The sequence below is a fragment of the Palaemon carinicauda genome, chromosome 3 (assembly GCF_036898095.1).
Source record: "Palaemon carinicauda isolate YSFRI2023 chromosome 3, ASM3689809v2, whole genome shotgun sequence".
Taxonomy (NCBI): Eukaryota; Metazoa; Arthropoda; class Malacostraca; order Decapoda; family Palaemonidae; genus Palaemon; species Palaemon carinicauda.
Window position 1 is genome coordinate 128,839,779 of NC_090727.1, and position 17,168 is coordinate 128,856,946.

At 36.9% G+C, this 17,168-nt stretch overlaps 2 protein-coding genes across 2 annotated transcripts in view; one reads left to right on the top strand and one right to left on the bottom strand.

Annotated features, from left to right (window-relative positions):
• LOC137637875 (cytochrome P450 6a8-like) overlaps positions 1 to 10,832 on the bottom strand; it is a 13,655-nt gene extending 2,823 nt beyond the window's left edge. The window contains exons 1-5 of the mRNA XM_068369984.1: positions 10,704 to 10,832; positions 7,478 to 8,659; positions 4,474 to 4,605; positions 4,157 to 4,263; positions 1,658 to 1,801 (exon numbers count right to left, since the gene is read on the bottom strand). Of these exons, the coding sequence (XP_068226085.1) occupies positions 1,658 to 1,801; positions 4,157 to 4,263; positions 4,474 to 4,605; positions 7,478 to 8,593 (1,499 nt within the window). The 5' untranslated portion in view covers positions 8,594 to 8,659; positions 10,704 to 10,832. The remainder of the gene's footprint in view (positions 1 to 1,657; positions 1,802 to 4,156; positions 4,264 to 4,473; positions 4,606 to 7,477; positions 8,660 to 10,703) is intronic.
• app (Palmitoyltransferase app) overlaps positions 1 to 17,168 on the top strand; it is a 101,667-nt gene that overhangs the window by 13,324 nt on the left and 71,175 nt on the right. The gene's annotated exons all lie outside the window — the stretch shown is intronic.

Genomic DNA, 17,168 nt, shown 5'->3' on the forward strand with positions numbered 1-17,168 from the left:
GGGATAAGGATGTTAAGGTTGTAAGGTTATATATGAGAAAGTGGGATAAGGACGTGAAGGTTGTAAGGTTATATATGAGAAAGTGTGATAAGGATGTGAAGGTTGTAAGATTATATATGAGAAAGTGGTAAGGTTAAATAAGGATGATGATAGGAGGGATGGGAAAGGATGAAAGCACCACGACGACCGTGGCAGGAGTCCGAAGCCCGGACGAGACGCCGTAAAGCGGACTTTGTCACCCATACCTGGATCCTCTTCAGTCCTGGAGTAATTGATTTTTTCTTATCGCAACCCGAAAAGGGAATAATTATTAATATCTAGATCAGGAATAAGATGTGGTTAATGAGCTTCTCTATGTCTAAAAATATACTGGAAAATTTTCTTCGATTGCATACCTAGTATTACGAACAGGGTAATTAAACGATGTAATCACAGTAGTTGAAAGCAACAGAGAAAGTCTCCCCTGAAGAAAAAAACGTGTTTAAATATGTACATTTGATTAAGTCTGTTAATGAGCATAGTAAGTGCAAAGTTAATGTTAGTGGAGTCTTATCAAATGAATTCCCAGTGAATAGTGGAGTACTCCAAGGGAATGTGTTGTCACTTATGTTGTTTATCCTCCTCATGGATTTTGTAATGCATAGAATAGTTGGGGATGGTGGAGAAGGATTATTATCATTATCATTATTATTATTATTATTAGTAGTAGTAGTAGTAGTAGTAGTATTACTTGCTAAGCTACAACCCTAGTTGGAAAAGCAGGATGCTATAAGCCCAGGACTCCCAACAGGGAAAATAGCCCAGTGAGGAAAGGAAACAAGGAAAAATAAAATATTCTAAGAACAGAAACATTAAAATAAATTAGTTGACTTACAATATTCTGATGACGCTGTCCTTATTAGCAGAACACCACAGGACTTTCAAAGCTTGTTTACCAGAATGCATAAAATATCACATGAGGTTGAAAGAAAAGACAGATGATGAGAACGCAATATGCAGTGGAAGAGGAAATATCCTTGGAAGGATTAATGAGGTTGAATCATTTAAGTATTTAGGAACTGTTCTCTTACACAGGAACTTTAGAATTTAAGTTTACTGAAGAATTGAAAAAAGCAAGTCAGACAATGGCTAGGGTAAGTAAAATTTTGAAATCAAATCGTCTGAAATTACATATAAAAATTCGGCTATATATCAGTTTAGTGAGATCAGTGTTACTGTATGGACATGAGTCGTGGTATGACAAGGAAACGGTATCCAACAGATTTTGTAGATTTGAGAACAAGTCCCTCAGAACAATATTGGGAGTTGAATGGCAGATTGAGAGGACAGGATTAGAAATGAAAATATAGGAGATTATTAGATTGCCATATGGGGATGACATCATGGTGATGGGTGGATGGAGATGGTTTGGGCATGCTCTTCACACTCCCCAAGAGAGACTAGTTCACCAAACTTTCAACTGGGCTCTACAAGGCACTAGAAGAGTTAGAAGACCCAAGTCCTACAGGGCTGAGGACTATGCAGCGCGAAGTAGGAGTTGATGAGTGGAGAAGTATTGGTTTAAAAGCTCAAGATAGAAATGACTAGCGAATTCTAACCGAGGCGCTTTGCATCAATAGTCGTAGGAGGAGATGATGATGATGCTTTAAGAACCCACCTGTGTGTCCTGATCAGCCTGGCTAGTGCGATCTTGGCCTCAAGTTGGGCAAAACGAAGACCTGGGCAACTCCTCGGTCCGGCTCCGAAGGGGATGTAGGACATCGGATGCCTTACTTCAGATGCTATTGCTTCCGGGGAAAATCTGAAAGATAGATATTGTGTCACCGAGTCTCTCTCTCTCTCTCTCTCTCTCTCTCTCTCTCTCTCTCTCTGTCGATTTCAAACTCTCATGCCCATACATGCTCGATGTTTGTTAATGTTCAAAATAGCAAATGTTAACACCTGTTGTTTCATAAGTTTCAGGGAGTGACAATGTTAACCGTGCTAGGCAGTATATCTTAGCAATCCATGTTTGCTAACTGTTTTATAATCATATGAGCAGCCTGGTGGAGTAACGAGAACTTTAGATGTGGAGGAAATGCCCCCCTAAAACTCGGTAAAGTCACTGGCATCAGGATGGCGGATTGAGTTTAAGGCGATAGACAATATGTCTTTTAGGCTTCTACTCCTAATGCCTGGCGGATGATCTTACTGGAATTAGTATGGACCGACAGGGGTCACTTGTCTTAGAAAGGGACTGCAGATCACAAGAAACTGGCTATCCTTTGATGTAGCCAATGAATCCTCTATGGATTTAGTCAGTCTATGGAAAGAGAAAATGATAGAATGGGCCCCATTCCCGGGCATAGTGGGGTGCTGAGAATCTCCTGGTTTATAAATACTAAAGAAAAATTGAAAATTGGTAATTGGATTGTTAGAACCATGAATCAGTTTATGAAGTTACAGCAAGTAGAGAGTGAATTTATGAAATATAGTTTGGATATCTTAGCCCGAAGTGAAACATGTAAGGTGATTGGTAAAGAAATTACAGACCAAGGCAATATATATATATATATATATATATATATATATATATATATATATATATATATATATATATATATTCAGTAAGAACAGATAGAGTTGGAAGTGAAGGGGTAGGAATTATGACGACGACAAGAGCAGAAAAGGCATTAACTGAGTGGAGAGCTGTAAATAGAAAATTGTTACTTGCAAAGTTTAAATCAAAGCAGGGCAATATGAGTGTTATAGTTTGCTATGCACCAACAAATGATTCCCCTGATGAAAGGAAAGATAAATGCTATGAAGAATTGCAGACTATAATAAATGAGATCCCAGAGAGAGATATAAAAAATTTTGATTGGTGACCTCAATGCTAAAGTTGGAAGTAATGTGATGTTTGTAGATGGTTTTGGCGAAGTTGCAAATGAAAATGAAGCACATTGCATACGTTTTGTTCAGCAAACAATCTTGTTATTGGAGGTACTCTTTTCCAGCGCAAGGACTTCCTCAAATATACATGGACTTCACCATGTGGAAATTACAGGAATCAAATAGATCTCATAGCTATTAATAAGGAGAGAAGGAGGACTCTGAGAAATGCAAGAAGCTATAGAGGTTCAGATATTTGCAGTGATCACCATCTCCTCATTTCCACACTAATTAAAACTGAAAGCACACAACAGAAATGTAGATAGAATACCTAGGTTGATACAACTAAGTTTCTAGAAGATGAACACAGTGAAACCTTTGTAATTGAATGTATAAATCTATTTGCAGTCTTGGAGACTTTAAGAGATGAAGAGCAGACAATTAACGATTAATGTTGTGATATTAAGAACATATGGATATCAAATGATACTTGAGATACAATAAGAAGGAGACAAACAGAAATTGATTGTTGAAAGTTTTCGAGGAAGTAATGGAAATTGCAAGATAGAGCATGCTAAGCATTCCAGTATTGGTAATGAGGTCAAAAGAAAATCCAGGAATGACTGGAGAGAATATTTAGACAGAAAAGCAGATGAGGATGACAAGGCTATGAAGTTAGGGAGTGGCTATGGTGAAAGAATTGCTCATAGAATTAATAATGAAATCTCGACAGGGGCATAGAAGAAGAAGCATACGCCCATCAAAAAGAGGATTGATCTGTTATCACAATAGAAGATGAAGAAAGGCAACGTTGGATGCAACACTTTGGTGAGGTCATGAATAGGAGATATAAAGGGAATAATATGATTGCTATACCTGAAGCAGAGGAAGATATTGATGTGTCCATGAAGGAATTCAGTGTGTTTGAAATCGAAGCTATCATTAAAAAACTCAAGAGATGGAAAGCCCCTGGATATAATGAAATAACTGCTGAGATAATATTGGCCGAAAGTGAATTGAATCCCAGAACACTTACAAGATTATCCCCCCATCCTTGGCTCATCCTTAGTTTGGTTGTAGACAAGTTTAGAACCCCAGTCTGGCAAGCCCCAGACAGGAGTGTTTCCAATAGACCACAAAAACATCCATTCTTGCTTCAATTCTTCCCTCTTTGCATCTAACCTCCTCTAAATTTATATTCTAAACTTGATGGTTTTGTCCAAGAATGGTGGCATATAGCCTCACAGTTCATGCGCCGTATATCCAAAAACTTAATACTACTCACCTCTCAGGGTCAAATTTAAAAGGGTCAGGCCACAGATTTGGGTCATGGTGAATCTGCCAGATTGGAATCATGACAGTGGTGCCTTTGGGAATGAGGTATTCTCCTAACTGTTGATATTAAGATAAAAAAAAAGTTATAAGGCAAAGAATTTGCTTGAAATTAATGTAGTATCTCTCTTCAAGTAACTAAATATACTAAGTATAATCTATATTTATATAAAAAACCATTTAATTAAGGTTTATAACCAAAAGTTAAGTTCAAAGAGACACAACGTATGTTTGTTCGTCAAAGAAATGTCTGACGAACTCTTCGCTCACTTGATAATCTGCGTTTGTATCCCTGGAGATGAAGGTGACCACAGGCGGATAGTATCTCAGGGTTTCGGAGAAGACCTGGTTTAGGTATTTCAGTTTGTGTACGGTTTCGTAGGCGACATCTTCGTATCCATCCTGGGTGGAGAAGCAAAACGGGCAATTATTGAAAAATTAAATGAGTGTTAAACAATATGTGCATGCCCTGGATCTAAAAAATGGCTTATGATTGGATGAGTTGAGTTGAAATCTATAGGGTTTATGGTGCAGGAGGTAATCTATTCAATACTGGTAAAAAACATTGGTGATGAAAGTGAGCATCATTAATATAAGCAAATAGGATAGGAGCTACTTTGTTGATAATCCTAGCTCCATTGAAATATATCTGAATTTGATAGATAAATATATTTAAATTCGAAAATTAAATACATCCAAATTTGCCAAAGACATGTAAGTGCGATCTGAAATAGATTCATATTCTGTTGTGGGAGATTTTGCTCTATACAGCAAGCATAGGTTCGAGGTGCCATCGTGTATTCTATCGTTTGGATCTAATACTCTATGGCGACGAGGATGTCTAGATAGAATTTGTGAAGAATACGAGAGGCGAAGAAGCAATTATGAATAACGTAAAGGCATGTAAACTTAGTACTTGAGATCAGCAATTTCCCACCATCCGACTAAATAATCCAGGGGAGAAATAATGAGTGATTACAGAAATTGTTCCAGTTTATTTTCCAAACATGGAGAGACTCGGTAACCATATCTTATGCCTATTCTAGATATTGATCTCTTAGGCATCATCGTTCAGTTAGTTGGTTATGTATGTTGCATAAGATTTTGCGTAGTTCTGACCGTCTTTTGCATTCAGATCTTCCCAGACAGTACCATCCTGTTCGTAATACTAGGTATGCAGTTAATTCCTATAGTCATGCCTTCCTCATCATGAGGCTCAATTCCACACAGTATTCTAGCAGATTTATACCAGCTGTGACCAAGTTGTGGAATGATCTTCCTAATCAGGTAGTTGAATCGGTTTTGCAGTGAATGTTTTCATATTGAACAGGCTGAGATAAATCTCTTTTCATAGTTTATGCAAGAAAGATCTATTTTAATGCTGTTACTGTTCTTAAAATATTCTCTTTTAATTGCTCATTACTCTTGTAGTTCATTTATTTCCTTATTTCCTTTTGTCTCCAGGCCATTTTTCCCTGTTTATGCCCTTTGGTTTATAGTATCCTGCTTTTCCAACTAGTGTTGTAGCTTAGCTAATAATAATAATAATAGTGATAATGATAAGGATAATAATAGTAATGTATTATGGAACCCCACAGCTGAATCACAATGATAATCATAATGATAATGATAATGATGATGATGATGATAATGATAATAATAATAATGTATTATGGAACCCCACAGCTGAATCACAAAGTGATAATTCGAGAGATTCCTCAGGTTTCCCAGTTCAGTGAATCTGCAGAGATAATAAACAGCCTTATTCCACTTGAACTATGATTGCCGTTGGTACAAATGCACCCATAGGCCAGATAAGAGGTAAATTACATACTGTTTTTTAAACAACTTATCTTTCAAAACTGATAACGTGAGTGTCGATAGTCTTTTCCTAGGACTTCATATCTAAAGCATATATTGGGGCAGGGCATGTTATCAAGCCTATTGTGTTTATACCTCAAAAGACTTATCGATGAAGGTTCCTTTGTTCTGTAATCATTGATAAAAACCCAAGTAACTGATTAATTGGGAAGTAAGAAATCGAATCAAACAACTCCATATCAGCTAAGTTGTGAGGTCAAGGAGGATTCAATTAGCTGGTCATATTGTGGGAATGGAAGACACGCGTATACCTAAACAAATGCTAACTGCTGAAGTCATGGGATGGAGACCTTTGGGAAGACCTAGAAAGAATTGGAATAGATGCCTTAAGGAGGATCATGACAGGCAGGGAATTGGAGTGGGTACATGGATGGATTTAGCGCCAGATAAAGGAGTGTGGAGACGTCTTGGGAGGGCGGTCGTGGGTCAACGAGTGGCCCAAAGACCAATGGAGTAGAGTAACTGATAAATTGTATGACGCAATCATTACGTCCTAGTTTCTCGAGGGGTCGTTATCCTTGGTCTCATTTGCATTTTGTTACTTTTACTTTTATTTTGAACTAAAAAAAAAAATTAAAAACAAAGTAGATTTTCGCTTTGCAGAATTTCAATTGCATTTATGCATTCATGATTTTATTACTTCTATTCTGAGCCTGATGATGGGGGTTGAAGTCCCGAAGTGTTCTGATGATACAAGTCTTACCACTTGTTTTATTCTTGTATGGAATAAATAGCCGTGTAGCCTTTTAAATTTTGATATGACAGCAATAAATACCATTAAATATATACTACATTACGGCTTGCTTTTCAGTACATAGGAGTTTGATGTTTTTCTTTTTTTGCAAGTGAAGTGGGCTTACGGCTGAGCAAAAACCATTAGATTTCAGTAATATTTTGATAGATTCTAATGGTTTTGTTCCGCCATGCACTCGCTTTGCTCTCAAAAAAAAAAAAGCAAAACATCAAGCTCCTATGTACTGCCAAGCGGTAATACTTAATCTAATAAGTAGATGGTTTTCTATACTCTGCAGACCTGATTTTGTTTTCATAAGGAATTTACTGTACATTTTGTAACTAACTATCAAAGAATCAACTATGTACACATTCTTCCTTGCACGTGCTTACAAACGGAAACAAAATCTTATTTCAAAGTTAAAATTTTTGTGTGTTATGTTAGTGTGGTTGGTTTCTTTTTAAGATGCTAGAGAGGGAGAGAGAAAGACGTCCTACACTTATCTAAAGTGAAATATGCATAAGAATATGTAACCAGATGAAAATTGTTGATATGTTTGGAACAAGACCCAGTAAAGATGAGGGCAATGATGGGTAAAGGAAAAGTTTGAAGAGTGCATCAGTAGCCAATGCCAAAATATCAATTAGAGTCAAGACTCACCTGAATGTGCTCGCAGAGTTCTATGTAAACCTTCTCCTGTATGTCAGGGTTGCAGGCCAGCAGATAGGCTGTACTTGTCAGGGAGTTTGCGGTCGTGTCGAAACCGGCGATCAAAAACGTCCAGGCATTAGCGATGATCTCTTTGTCTAACATATACTTTACACCCATAGCAGGTGCCTTTCCGTTCTGAATGTCCGTGCCTTTGGTATCTGAACCTGGCTGTGATTCTGCTGCGTCTATCATGATCTGCAGGAGATCAGTGCTCTTCATGGACTTATTTTTCCTTCTCAATGTCAGAACTGTCTTCAAGTGAGACACAATCATCTTCGTCATGCGACCCGACAAGGAGAGCTTCTTGTAAAAGAAACTTAAGACTTCGAGAAATTCGGGAATACAATTCAGGAGGTAGGTGATTGGGTTAACTGCATTTCTAATGAAATTCCGAGTTGATGAGAGAACCAGATCGTCATCTTGGTCCCTCTGGCAATTGCTCTTCAGGGCCAAGACAGCATCACATATGACATCCAGAGTGAGCCCTTGGAAAGCGCTATACCATTCTAGTGGCTTCTTCTTCGTGTTATGTTCTGACACGATCTCTAGGAGCTCAGTAACCTTGTTATTAATACTACCAATCGCCAATTTCATTTTTGCCATCGAAAAGGTTGGCGTTAAAGTGGACCGGACTTCCTTCCACCTCTGGCCCCTTAGACCGACTATGGAGCTGATGAAAGGCTCTATCTCCATTAGGAACTTTGGTCGATTGGAGAAGTTGTGGAAATCCTTTACCAGCACTTGCCTGACAAGTTCCAAGTCCCTGACAACAATGAAAGGTTTGGCACCCACATAATACCCAAAGATATTGCCGTACTCCTCCAGCCATTTCCCGATGACCTCTGTGGCTATAGTGTTCTCTGTTAGGGTACGCATGCTACCATGGAGAATGTGTGGTTTTACATGAGGTATACCCAGTCGCTGAAAAAGCGAGTGCTCGCGCTTTCGGACACGCACCCAGTTAATAACGTAAAGGATGAATGTTGCTGTAAAAATTGTCAGGGTGTATTGGGTCATCCCCGTCCATAGCAACGACCCGAGACTTGACAGCATTTCTAGAATCATTTTGTCAAATGCTTATAACTTGGGGCTGATCTTGATCAAAGTGTGCAAGAAGCTACGCAATCATGCCTGTGAAGAAGAAGAAAAATTTTAAAAATTATGAGCCAACACACAGATACAAATGTTAGCATGTGTAAAACATTAAGACATTTCCACTAACAGGGAATGTTTATAATAATGATAATAAAAGAATAATTATTATTCACCCAAGGGGTTAATTACTGCACTGTAATTGTTCAGTGGCTACTTTCCTCATAAGGGTAAGGGTAGAAGAGACTCTTTAGCTATGGTAAGCAGTTCTTCTAAGGGAAGGACACTCCAAATCAAACCATTGTTCTCTATTCTTGGGTAGTGCCATAGCCTCTGTACCATGGTCTACCACTGTCTTTGGGTAGACTTCTCTTGTTTGAGGGTACACTAGGGCACACTATTCTATCTAATTTCTCTTTCTCTTGTTTTGTTAAAGTTTTTTATAGGTAATATAGGAAATATTTATTTTAATGCTGTTTCTGTTCTTGAAATATTTTGTTTTCCCACGTTCCCTTTCCTCACTGGGCTAATTTCCCTGTTGGGGCCCCTGGTCTTATAGCATCTTGCTTTTCCAACTAGGGTTTTAGCTCAGCAAATAATAATAATAATAATAATAATAATAATAATAATAATAATAATAATAGTAATTATAAACTGAAGGGTCTCTTCTACCCTTACTAGGAGGAAAGTAATCACTGAACAACTACATTGCAGTAGTTAACCCCTTGAGCGAAGAAGAATTGTTTGGTAATCTCAAGTGTTGTCGGGTGTTTGAGGACAGAGGAGAATGTGGAAAGAATGGACCAGACTATTCGGTGTATATGTAGGCAAAGGAAAAAATGAACCGTAACCAGAGAGCGGGATCCAATGTAACACTGTCTGGCCGGTCAAAGGACGCCATAACTCTCTAGCGGTAGTATCACAACAGTCTTCTGCACATGTCCCGCTACCTTTCCTTGCTTTGCCTATTTTGTGACTCCCCTCTTCTTTCCTCTTGCCATTATATGCTATATTCGCTTTGAGGTTTCAATGAAACAACATTTTTCCTTCTTCCATCATCTATAGTACCATTTGTTCACCCATCTCCCAGGAATCCATTTACCTGTAGAGGAGTAGAGCCCCAAGCAGCACTCTCTTCACCTCCAATTCTGATTCCTTTCTTCCCTCTTGCTTAACAACTTTTACTTCACAGAGTAACAACAGGATATTCCCCACGTTTCCCTATGGTACTGATTGGCCTCACAGGCCCCAGCACTGGGTCATTTAGCTAAAAATCATAAGTGCTAACCAATCCATTTGCCCTTACTCACATTCAGTCTCTACTGGCTTTTCTAGCGGACACTTTCAAACTCTTTCACCAGACCTACTTTCTCATACCAAATTAGTAAACTTGCTTGATAAATACTAATAAATGCATGGCCCCTTCTATTGCAAAAGCTTTAAATAGATTTCGGTAACCTAATATGTAGGCTATAGCCTACCATACATTCCTTTCTTACATCTTTATGTTCAGTCTCTTTACCTTTATATGTCTGCAACCAGTGACATCCACGTATAAATGACGATAGTCTTTTCCACTGACTCTGTGTGTGTGTGTGAGAGAGAGAGAGAGAGAGAGAGAGAGAGAGAGAGAGAGAGAGAGAGAGAGAGAGAGAGAGAGAGAGAGAGAGAGAGAGAGATTGGCACTTAGTTATTTCAATCAGCCCTTTGTTAAATAATTCAATTTGCTTGTGGAGAGAGAGAGAGAGAGAGAGAGAGAGAGAGAGAGAGAGAGAGAGAGAGAGAGAGAGAGAGAGAGAGAGAGATTGGCACTTAGTTATTGCAATCAACGCTTTAAATAATTCAATTTGTATGGAGAGAGAGAGAGAGAGAGAGAGAGAGAGAGGAGAGAGAGAGAGAGAGAGAGAGAGAGAGATTGGCACTTAGTTATTTCAATCAGCCCTTTGTTAAATAATTCAATTTGCTTGTGGAGAGAGAGAGAGAGAGAGAGAGAGAGAGAGAGAGAGAGAGAGAGAGAGAGAGAGAGAGAGAGAGAGGGGGGGGATCTTCATTTGTAACACTGGAAAGAGATTGATTTGATCACCTTTCTTTTCTATCAAGTTGTTCTCGAGATGAGCTGTCTAGTCTCGTCCAAGCACTCGGTGTAATTCTAACCTGGAAAGCTCGAGTCCCTGGTCTTCTACTGCTTGTCCCTCTTGTGTTCCCTCTTCAAAGATCCGCTGCTAAGGTTAGAAGCCCACTGGTGCCACTAAACTCAATTAAAATAGGTTGAAGTGGGCTTAGGGGTTTATCTCGAACGTTGTACCTACTCTATAGATGACAACCAAACAGTGTACGATGATTTCGCAAAGTGTCTCGCTTTGAGCCAGACATTGATATTCTCATGGTACTTTTATCCGAATTTTAGTGAATTTTATATTACATTCCATTTGTATCTTAATATTTGAATGTAGGAAAGGTACGTGTGTTGGGGACAAAGTTTTGCTTTTCCCTATGCACGTATTATTATTATTATTATTATTATTATTATTATTAGCAGTAGGGGATTCAGCATTATGAAGCTTCGTCTGTGGTGGATAATGTGGGAGGGTGGGCTGTGGCACCCTAGCAGTACCATCTGAACTCGGTTGAGTCCCTTGTTAGGCTGGAGGAACGTAGAGAGTAGAGGGCCCCTTTTTGTTTTTGTTTCATTTGTTGATGTCGGCTACCCCCCAAAAAATTGGAGGAAGTGCCTTGGTATATGTATTATTATTATTATTATTATTATTATTATTATTATTATTATTTATTATTTTTTATTATTATTATTTATTATTATTATTATTGTTATTACTATTATTTAATATGATTATTATTATTATTAATTATTATTATGATTATTATCATTATTTATTATTATTATTATTTATTATTATTGTTATTATTTTTATTATTATTATTATTTGCTAAGCTACAACCCAAGTTGGAAAAGCTGGATGCTAAAGCCCAAGGGCTCCAAGAAGGAAAAGTAGCCCAGTGAAGAAAGAAAACCAGCAAATAAATAAACTACTGGAGAAGTATTGAACGATGAAAATAGAATATCTGAAGAACAGGAACAACATTAAATTAGAAATTTCTTATATAAACTAATTTATAAAGAAATATTATAAGATTTTCCAATTCACCAGCCACCCGTTGAGATACTACCACTAGAGAGTTATGGGGTCCATTGACTGGCCAGATAGTACTACGTTGGATCCTTCTCTTTGGTTACGGTTCACTTTCCCTTTGCCTACACATACACCGAATAGTCTGGCAAATTCTTTACAGATTCTCCTCTGTCCTCATACACCTAACAACACTGAGATTACCAAACAATTCTTCTTTACCAAAGGGGTTAACTACTGCACTGTAATTGTTTCGTGGCTACTTTCCTCTTGGTAAGGGTAGAAGAGACTCTTTAGCTATGGTAAGCAGCTCTTCTAGGAGAGGGACACCATTGTTCTCTAGTCTTTGGGTAGTGCCCATAGCCTCTGTACCATGGTCTTTCCACTATCTTGGGGTAGAGTTATCTTGCTTGAAGATACACTCGGGCACACTATTCTATTTAATTTCTCTTCCTCTTGTTTTGTTAAAGTTTTTATAGTTTATTTAGGAGATATTTATTTTAATATTCTTAAAAATATTTATTTTTTCCTATTTTTCCTTTCCTCACTGAGCTATTTTCCCTGTTGGAGCCCCTGGGCTTATAGCATTCTGCTTTTCCAACTAGGGTTGTAGTTTGGCAATTAATAATAATAATACATACATACATATACCAAGGCACTTCCCCCAATTTTGGGGGGTAGCCGACATCAACAAATGAAACAAAACAAAAAAGGGGACCTCTACTCTCTACGTTCCTCCAGCCTAACAAGGGACTCAACCGAGTTCAGCTGGTACTGCTAGGGTGCCACAGCCCACCCTCCCACATTATCCACCACAGATGAAGCTTCATAATGCTGAAACCCCCTACCGCTGCTACCCCCTGTGGCCGCGGGGGCATATAAAAATTAGAATAGCACCAACGTTATCCCTGCGTGTCGTAAGAGGCGACTAAAACGGACGGGACGAGGGGGCTGGGAACCCCCTCTCCTGTATCTACATCCTGTGAGACATCAAATAATAATAATAATAATAATAATAATAATAATAATAAGTAATCTAAAAACATTTGAAAATGTATTGTTGTTATATATGTTTATATATACATTATATATAAATATATATATATATATATATATATATATATATATATATATATATATATATATATATATACATTATATATATATATATATTACATATATACATTATATATATATATATATACATATATATAATGTATATAATATATATATATATATATATATATATATATATATATATATACAGTGTGCGCACTCACTTGGTACATTTTTTTTTTCTCGTGACCATGCCCCCGTGATGGGAAAGTGCTGTCGGTACACTGCCTGCAGTGCACTGTAGGTATTATTTAATTTATTTTATTATATCCTTCTTCTTTATCTCCATTCTTGCCTCTATTCTTCCTTCTTTTTATTCAACTTCTAACTTTTACTTCATAATGTAAACTCGTGTTTTTTGTCCAAGGGGTGAATGTAATTCACTGGGACAGATGTAAACCTTTCCATTACTTGTCAAATTGGTTTTATTCATGAGGAAGTTGTTGTTTATTTTGGTTTGAAGTATGATAATATGAAGCTTGTTTTATGATTTACGAAATATTATGATTTAGTGTTACCTTGCCGAGAGTGAAGCTAGTTGGGAAGTAAATACAATGTGGAGACTTAGTCTTAAGATAGGCCAAGGATACGGCAGTCTAAGGGGATTGCAGTGGGTCGAAGCCCCTCCGATAGGTAAGGATACAGCTCCTAGGTTAGGTTAAGTGGGGAACCTTTGGTTAGGTGTGTTCATGTACTTGTATCCCTTTTAAAATATGATTTTTCAGTCATAACTTTTGACATTTTACCCCCGTTCTGTCCCAAAGAACTACAAAGGCTTCCTAAATACTACTCACCTGTCAGGGTCAAATTTAAAAGGGTCAGGCCACAGCTTTGGGTTGTGGTGAATCTGCCAGACTGGAATCAGGACTAGAGTTGTAGCTTAGTTGGTAACAATAATAATAATGATAAAGATAATAATAGAAATATATTGTTCTTTTTTATTTTGGCCAACCCGCCCCCCCCCCCCAAAAAAAAAAACAAATTGGTGGAAGTGCCTTGGTAGATGGATGGATTATGTACCCAAACACATCTGATTCACTCATTGATAACTCGAGAGGTTACAGAAATAGTTTTCGGGTTTTCCAGTTCAATGAATCAACAGAGATAATCAACAGCCTTATTCCACTTGACCTCAAAGTGACGTTGGTACAAATGCCCCCATAGGCCAGATAAGAGTACATATTTTTTTAGCAACTTATCTTTCAAGGCTGATAACGTGAGTGTCGATGGTATTTTCCATAGGACTTCATATCTTGACCATATATTGGGGCAGTGCATGTTATCAGGCCGATTGTGCCTATACGGTAGGAAACATTGATAAAGGTTCCTTTCTTATGTAAACATTGATAAAAATCTCGGTAACTGATAAATTGGTAAATAAAAGATAAAATCCAACGACTCCACATGAGCCAACTTGTAAACTCAAGGATGATTCAATTAGCTGGTCATAATGTGGGAATTGAAGACACGCGTCTGCCTAAACAAATACCAACTGCCTCAAAGAAGATCTTGACAGGGAGGGAATTGGAGTGGGTACATGGATGGATTTAGCGCAAGATAGAGGAGGGGGGAGACATCTTGTGAGGGCTGTCGTGGGTCAACGAGTGGCCCAATGACCATTGGGTTCGAGTAACTGATAAATTGTATGACGCAATCATTACGTCCTAGTTTCTTGAGGGGGTCCCTTATGTCTGGTCTCATTTGTATTCTTGGGGTTATTTTATGTATATTTATAGTATAAATACTTTTCATTATGCGAGTAATCCTTTTGTGAACTATTTTTATATAAGCATCTATGGTAGGCAGCACTTCTAGGAGAAGGATACTATTGTTCTCTAGTCTTGGGTAGTACCATAGCCTCTGTACCATGGTCTTCCACCATCTTGAGTTAGAGTTCTCTTGCTTGAGGGTACACTCTGGCACACTATTCTATCTAATTTCTCTTCCTTTTGTTTTGTTAAAGTTTTTGTAGTTTATGTAGGCGATATTTATTTTAATATTCTCAAAATATTTATTTTTTTTCCTTTTTTTCCTTTCCTCGCTGGGCTATTTTCCCTGTTGGAGCCCCTGGGTTTATAGCATTCCGGTTTTCCAACTAGGGTTGTAGCTTGGCAATTGGTAATAATAAGTAATCTAAAAATATTTGAAACTGGATTATATTATATATTTACAGATAGTTTTTGAGGGTTCGATTGAATATATATGAAATTCGTAGATTTTTTAATTTTTGATTTACATTTACTTAAATTTTTTTATGCTCTAATGATGGAAGAAATTTTGACAATAAACAAGTTTATCCCAACTCTTACCACACACACACACACACACCACACACACACACACACACACACACATATATATATATATATATATATATATATATATATATATATATATATATATATATATATATATATATATATATTATATATATATATCGTGTGTGTAGGTATATATATAGGGACATATGCCGTTATCTTTAAAAATTGCTTTTCAATAATAATTTGATTTCTCATTCCATATATTTTGTTCAGAAATGAATATTCACGAATCATATTTATTCGTCATACTCTGCTACATGCTCGAGTTTAGATGTATCATTGAATATAAAACTGTATTTTTCAATATTTTTAAGATTTCAAAATCTTAAAATAGTTTAGTCGGTCATACAAAATAAGAAAACCATTTTCTTAAAAACGTAATTTTAGAGATATAGAAAACTATTTTATTTTAAGGCATAACTAAATACGAAGTAAGCAGATGCCCACTTGTTAAAGCATTGACTTTCTGTTGTAGTTCTCATTACCATCTTTTTGATATCCCACACCCAATTTTTATGTTCATAACTTTATAGTAATATATACTAAAGTGGATAACAATTATGGGCCATGAAGTTGAATCCTAACAATACTCAGTGTGATTGTAAGTACGCCAAGGATAATTGCTCCTCAACATCCGGATCTCAGCATTGATAATGTTTCCTTAACTTTTTTTAAATTTTAAGTGTGATTCTCGTCAGCAAACTTAGTTTTGAGAAACATATTAGGTGTGTTTTCTTTCATGAAAAATGGCTTATTGAGAATCTATTCTTAAGAAGCGTTTTAATTCTCTAATTATACCTGGTTTCGAGTACTGTTCTCCTGTCTGGTCATCAGCTGCTGATTCTCACCTTAATTTGTTGGCCAGGAACGTAAGGTATATTAGATTTCTTATTACTAATCTAGATATTAATCTTTGGCACTGTCGTTCAATTAGTTCATTATGCATATTGCATAAGATTTTTTTATAATTTTGATCATCCTTTACATTCAGATCTTCCTGGACAGTACCACCCTGTTCGTAATACTAGGTATGCACTTAATTCTCAGAGTCAGGCCTTCTCCATCGTGAAGCTCAATACTACACATATTTCTAGAAGCTTTATACCAGATGTGACCAAGTTGTGGAATGATCTTAATTTGGTAGTGGAATCGTTAAAACTTCAAAAGTTCTAACTTGCAGTGAATGTTTATATGTTGAACAGGCTGACATAAGTCTTTTTATAGTTTATATATGAAAAGTCTGTTTTAATGTTATTACTATCCTTAAAATATTTCCTTTTAATTGTTCATTACTTCTCATATACTTTATTTATTTCATTTCGTCACTGGGCTATTTTTCCCTTGGGCTTATAGCATCCTGCTTTTCCAACTAGGGTTCAAGCTTAGATAATAATAATAATAATAATAATAATAATAATAATAATAATGATGATGATGATGATGATGATGATGATGATGATGATGATGATGATGATGATGATCATCATCATCATCATCATCATCATCATTTTCTTTTCTTATTTAAATAAAGACCAGCATGTCTACAGAATCGGTTAAGTCCCCCCCAAAAAAACTCTCTCTCTCTCTCTCTCTCTCTCTCTCTCTCTCTCTCTCTCTCTCTCTCTCTCTCTCTCTCTCTCTCTCTCTCTCTCTCTCTCGTTTGATTAATCCATTCATGAGATCCTTCCATCTATGTCATTTCAACTGAAATTAATTTTATTTAAGATTAAAAAAATTTGTAAAGGGAATATTTTATCAATTAATGCAGTCAGTGCTCCTCCTACGATGCACAGTAGGCATTATCAAGATCGTTTAAGTATATTAATAAGTATGTTTGAAGCATCCTTTTTGCCCTTTGCTGCACCCACTGTATAGCTTTCTATTAACTCCGTTAACCGAATGGCCTCCCAGGACCCTGTGCTGGACCGCATCGACCAAATCCATAGATGAATCCAATCAAAGATC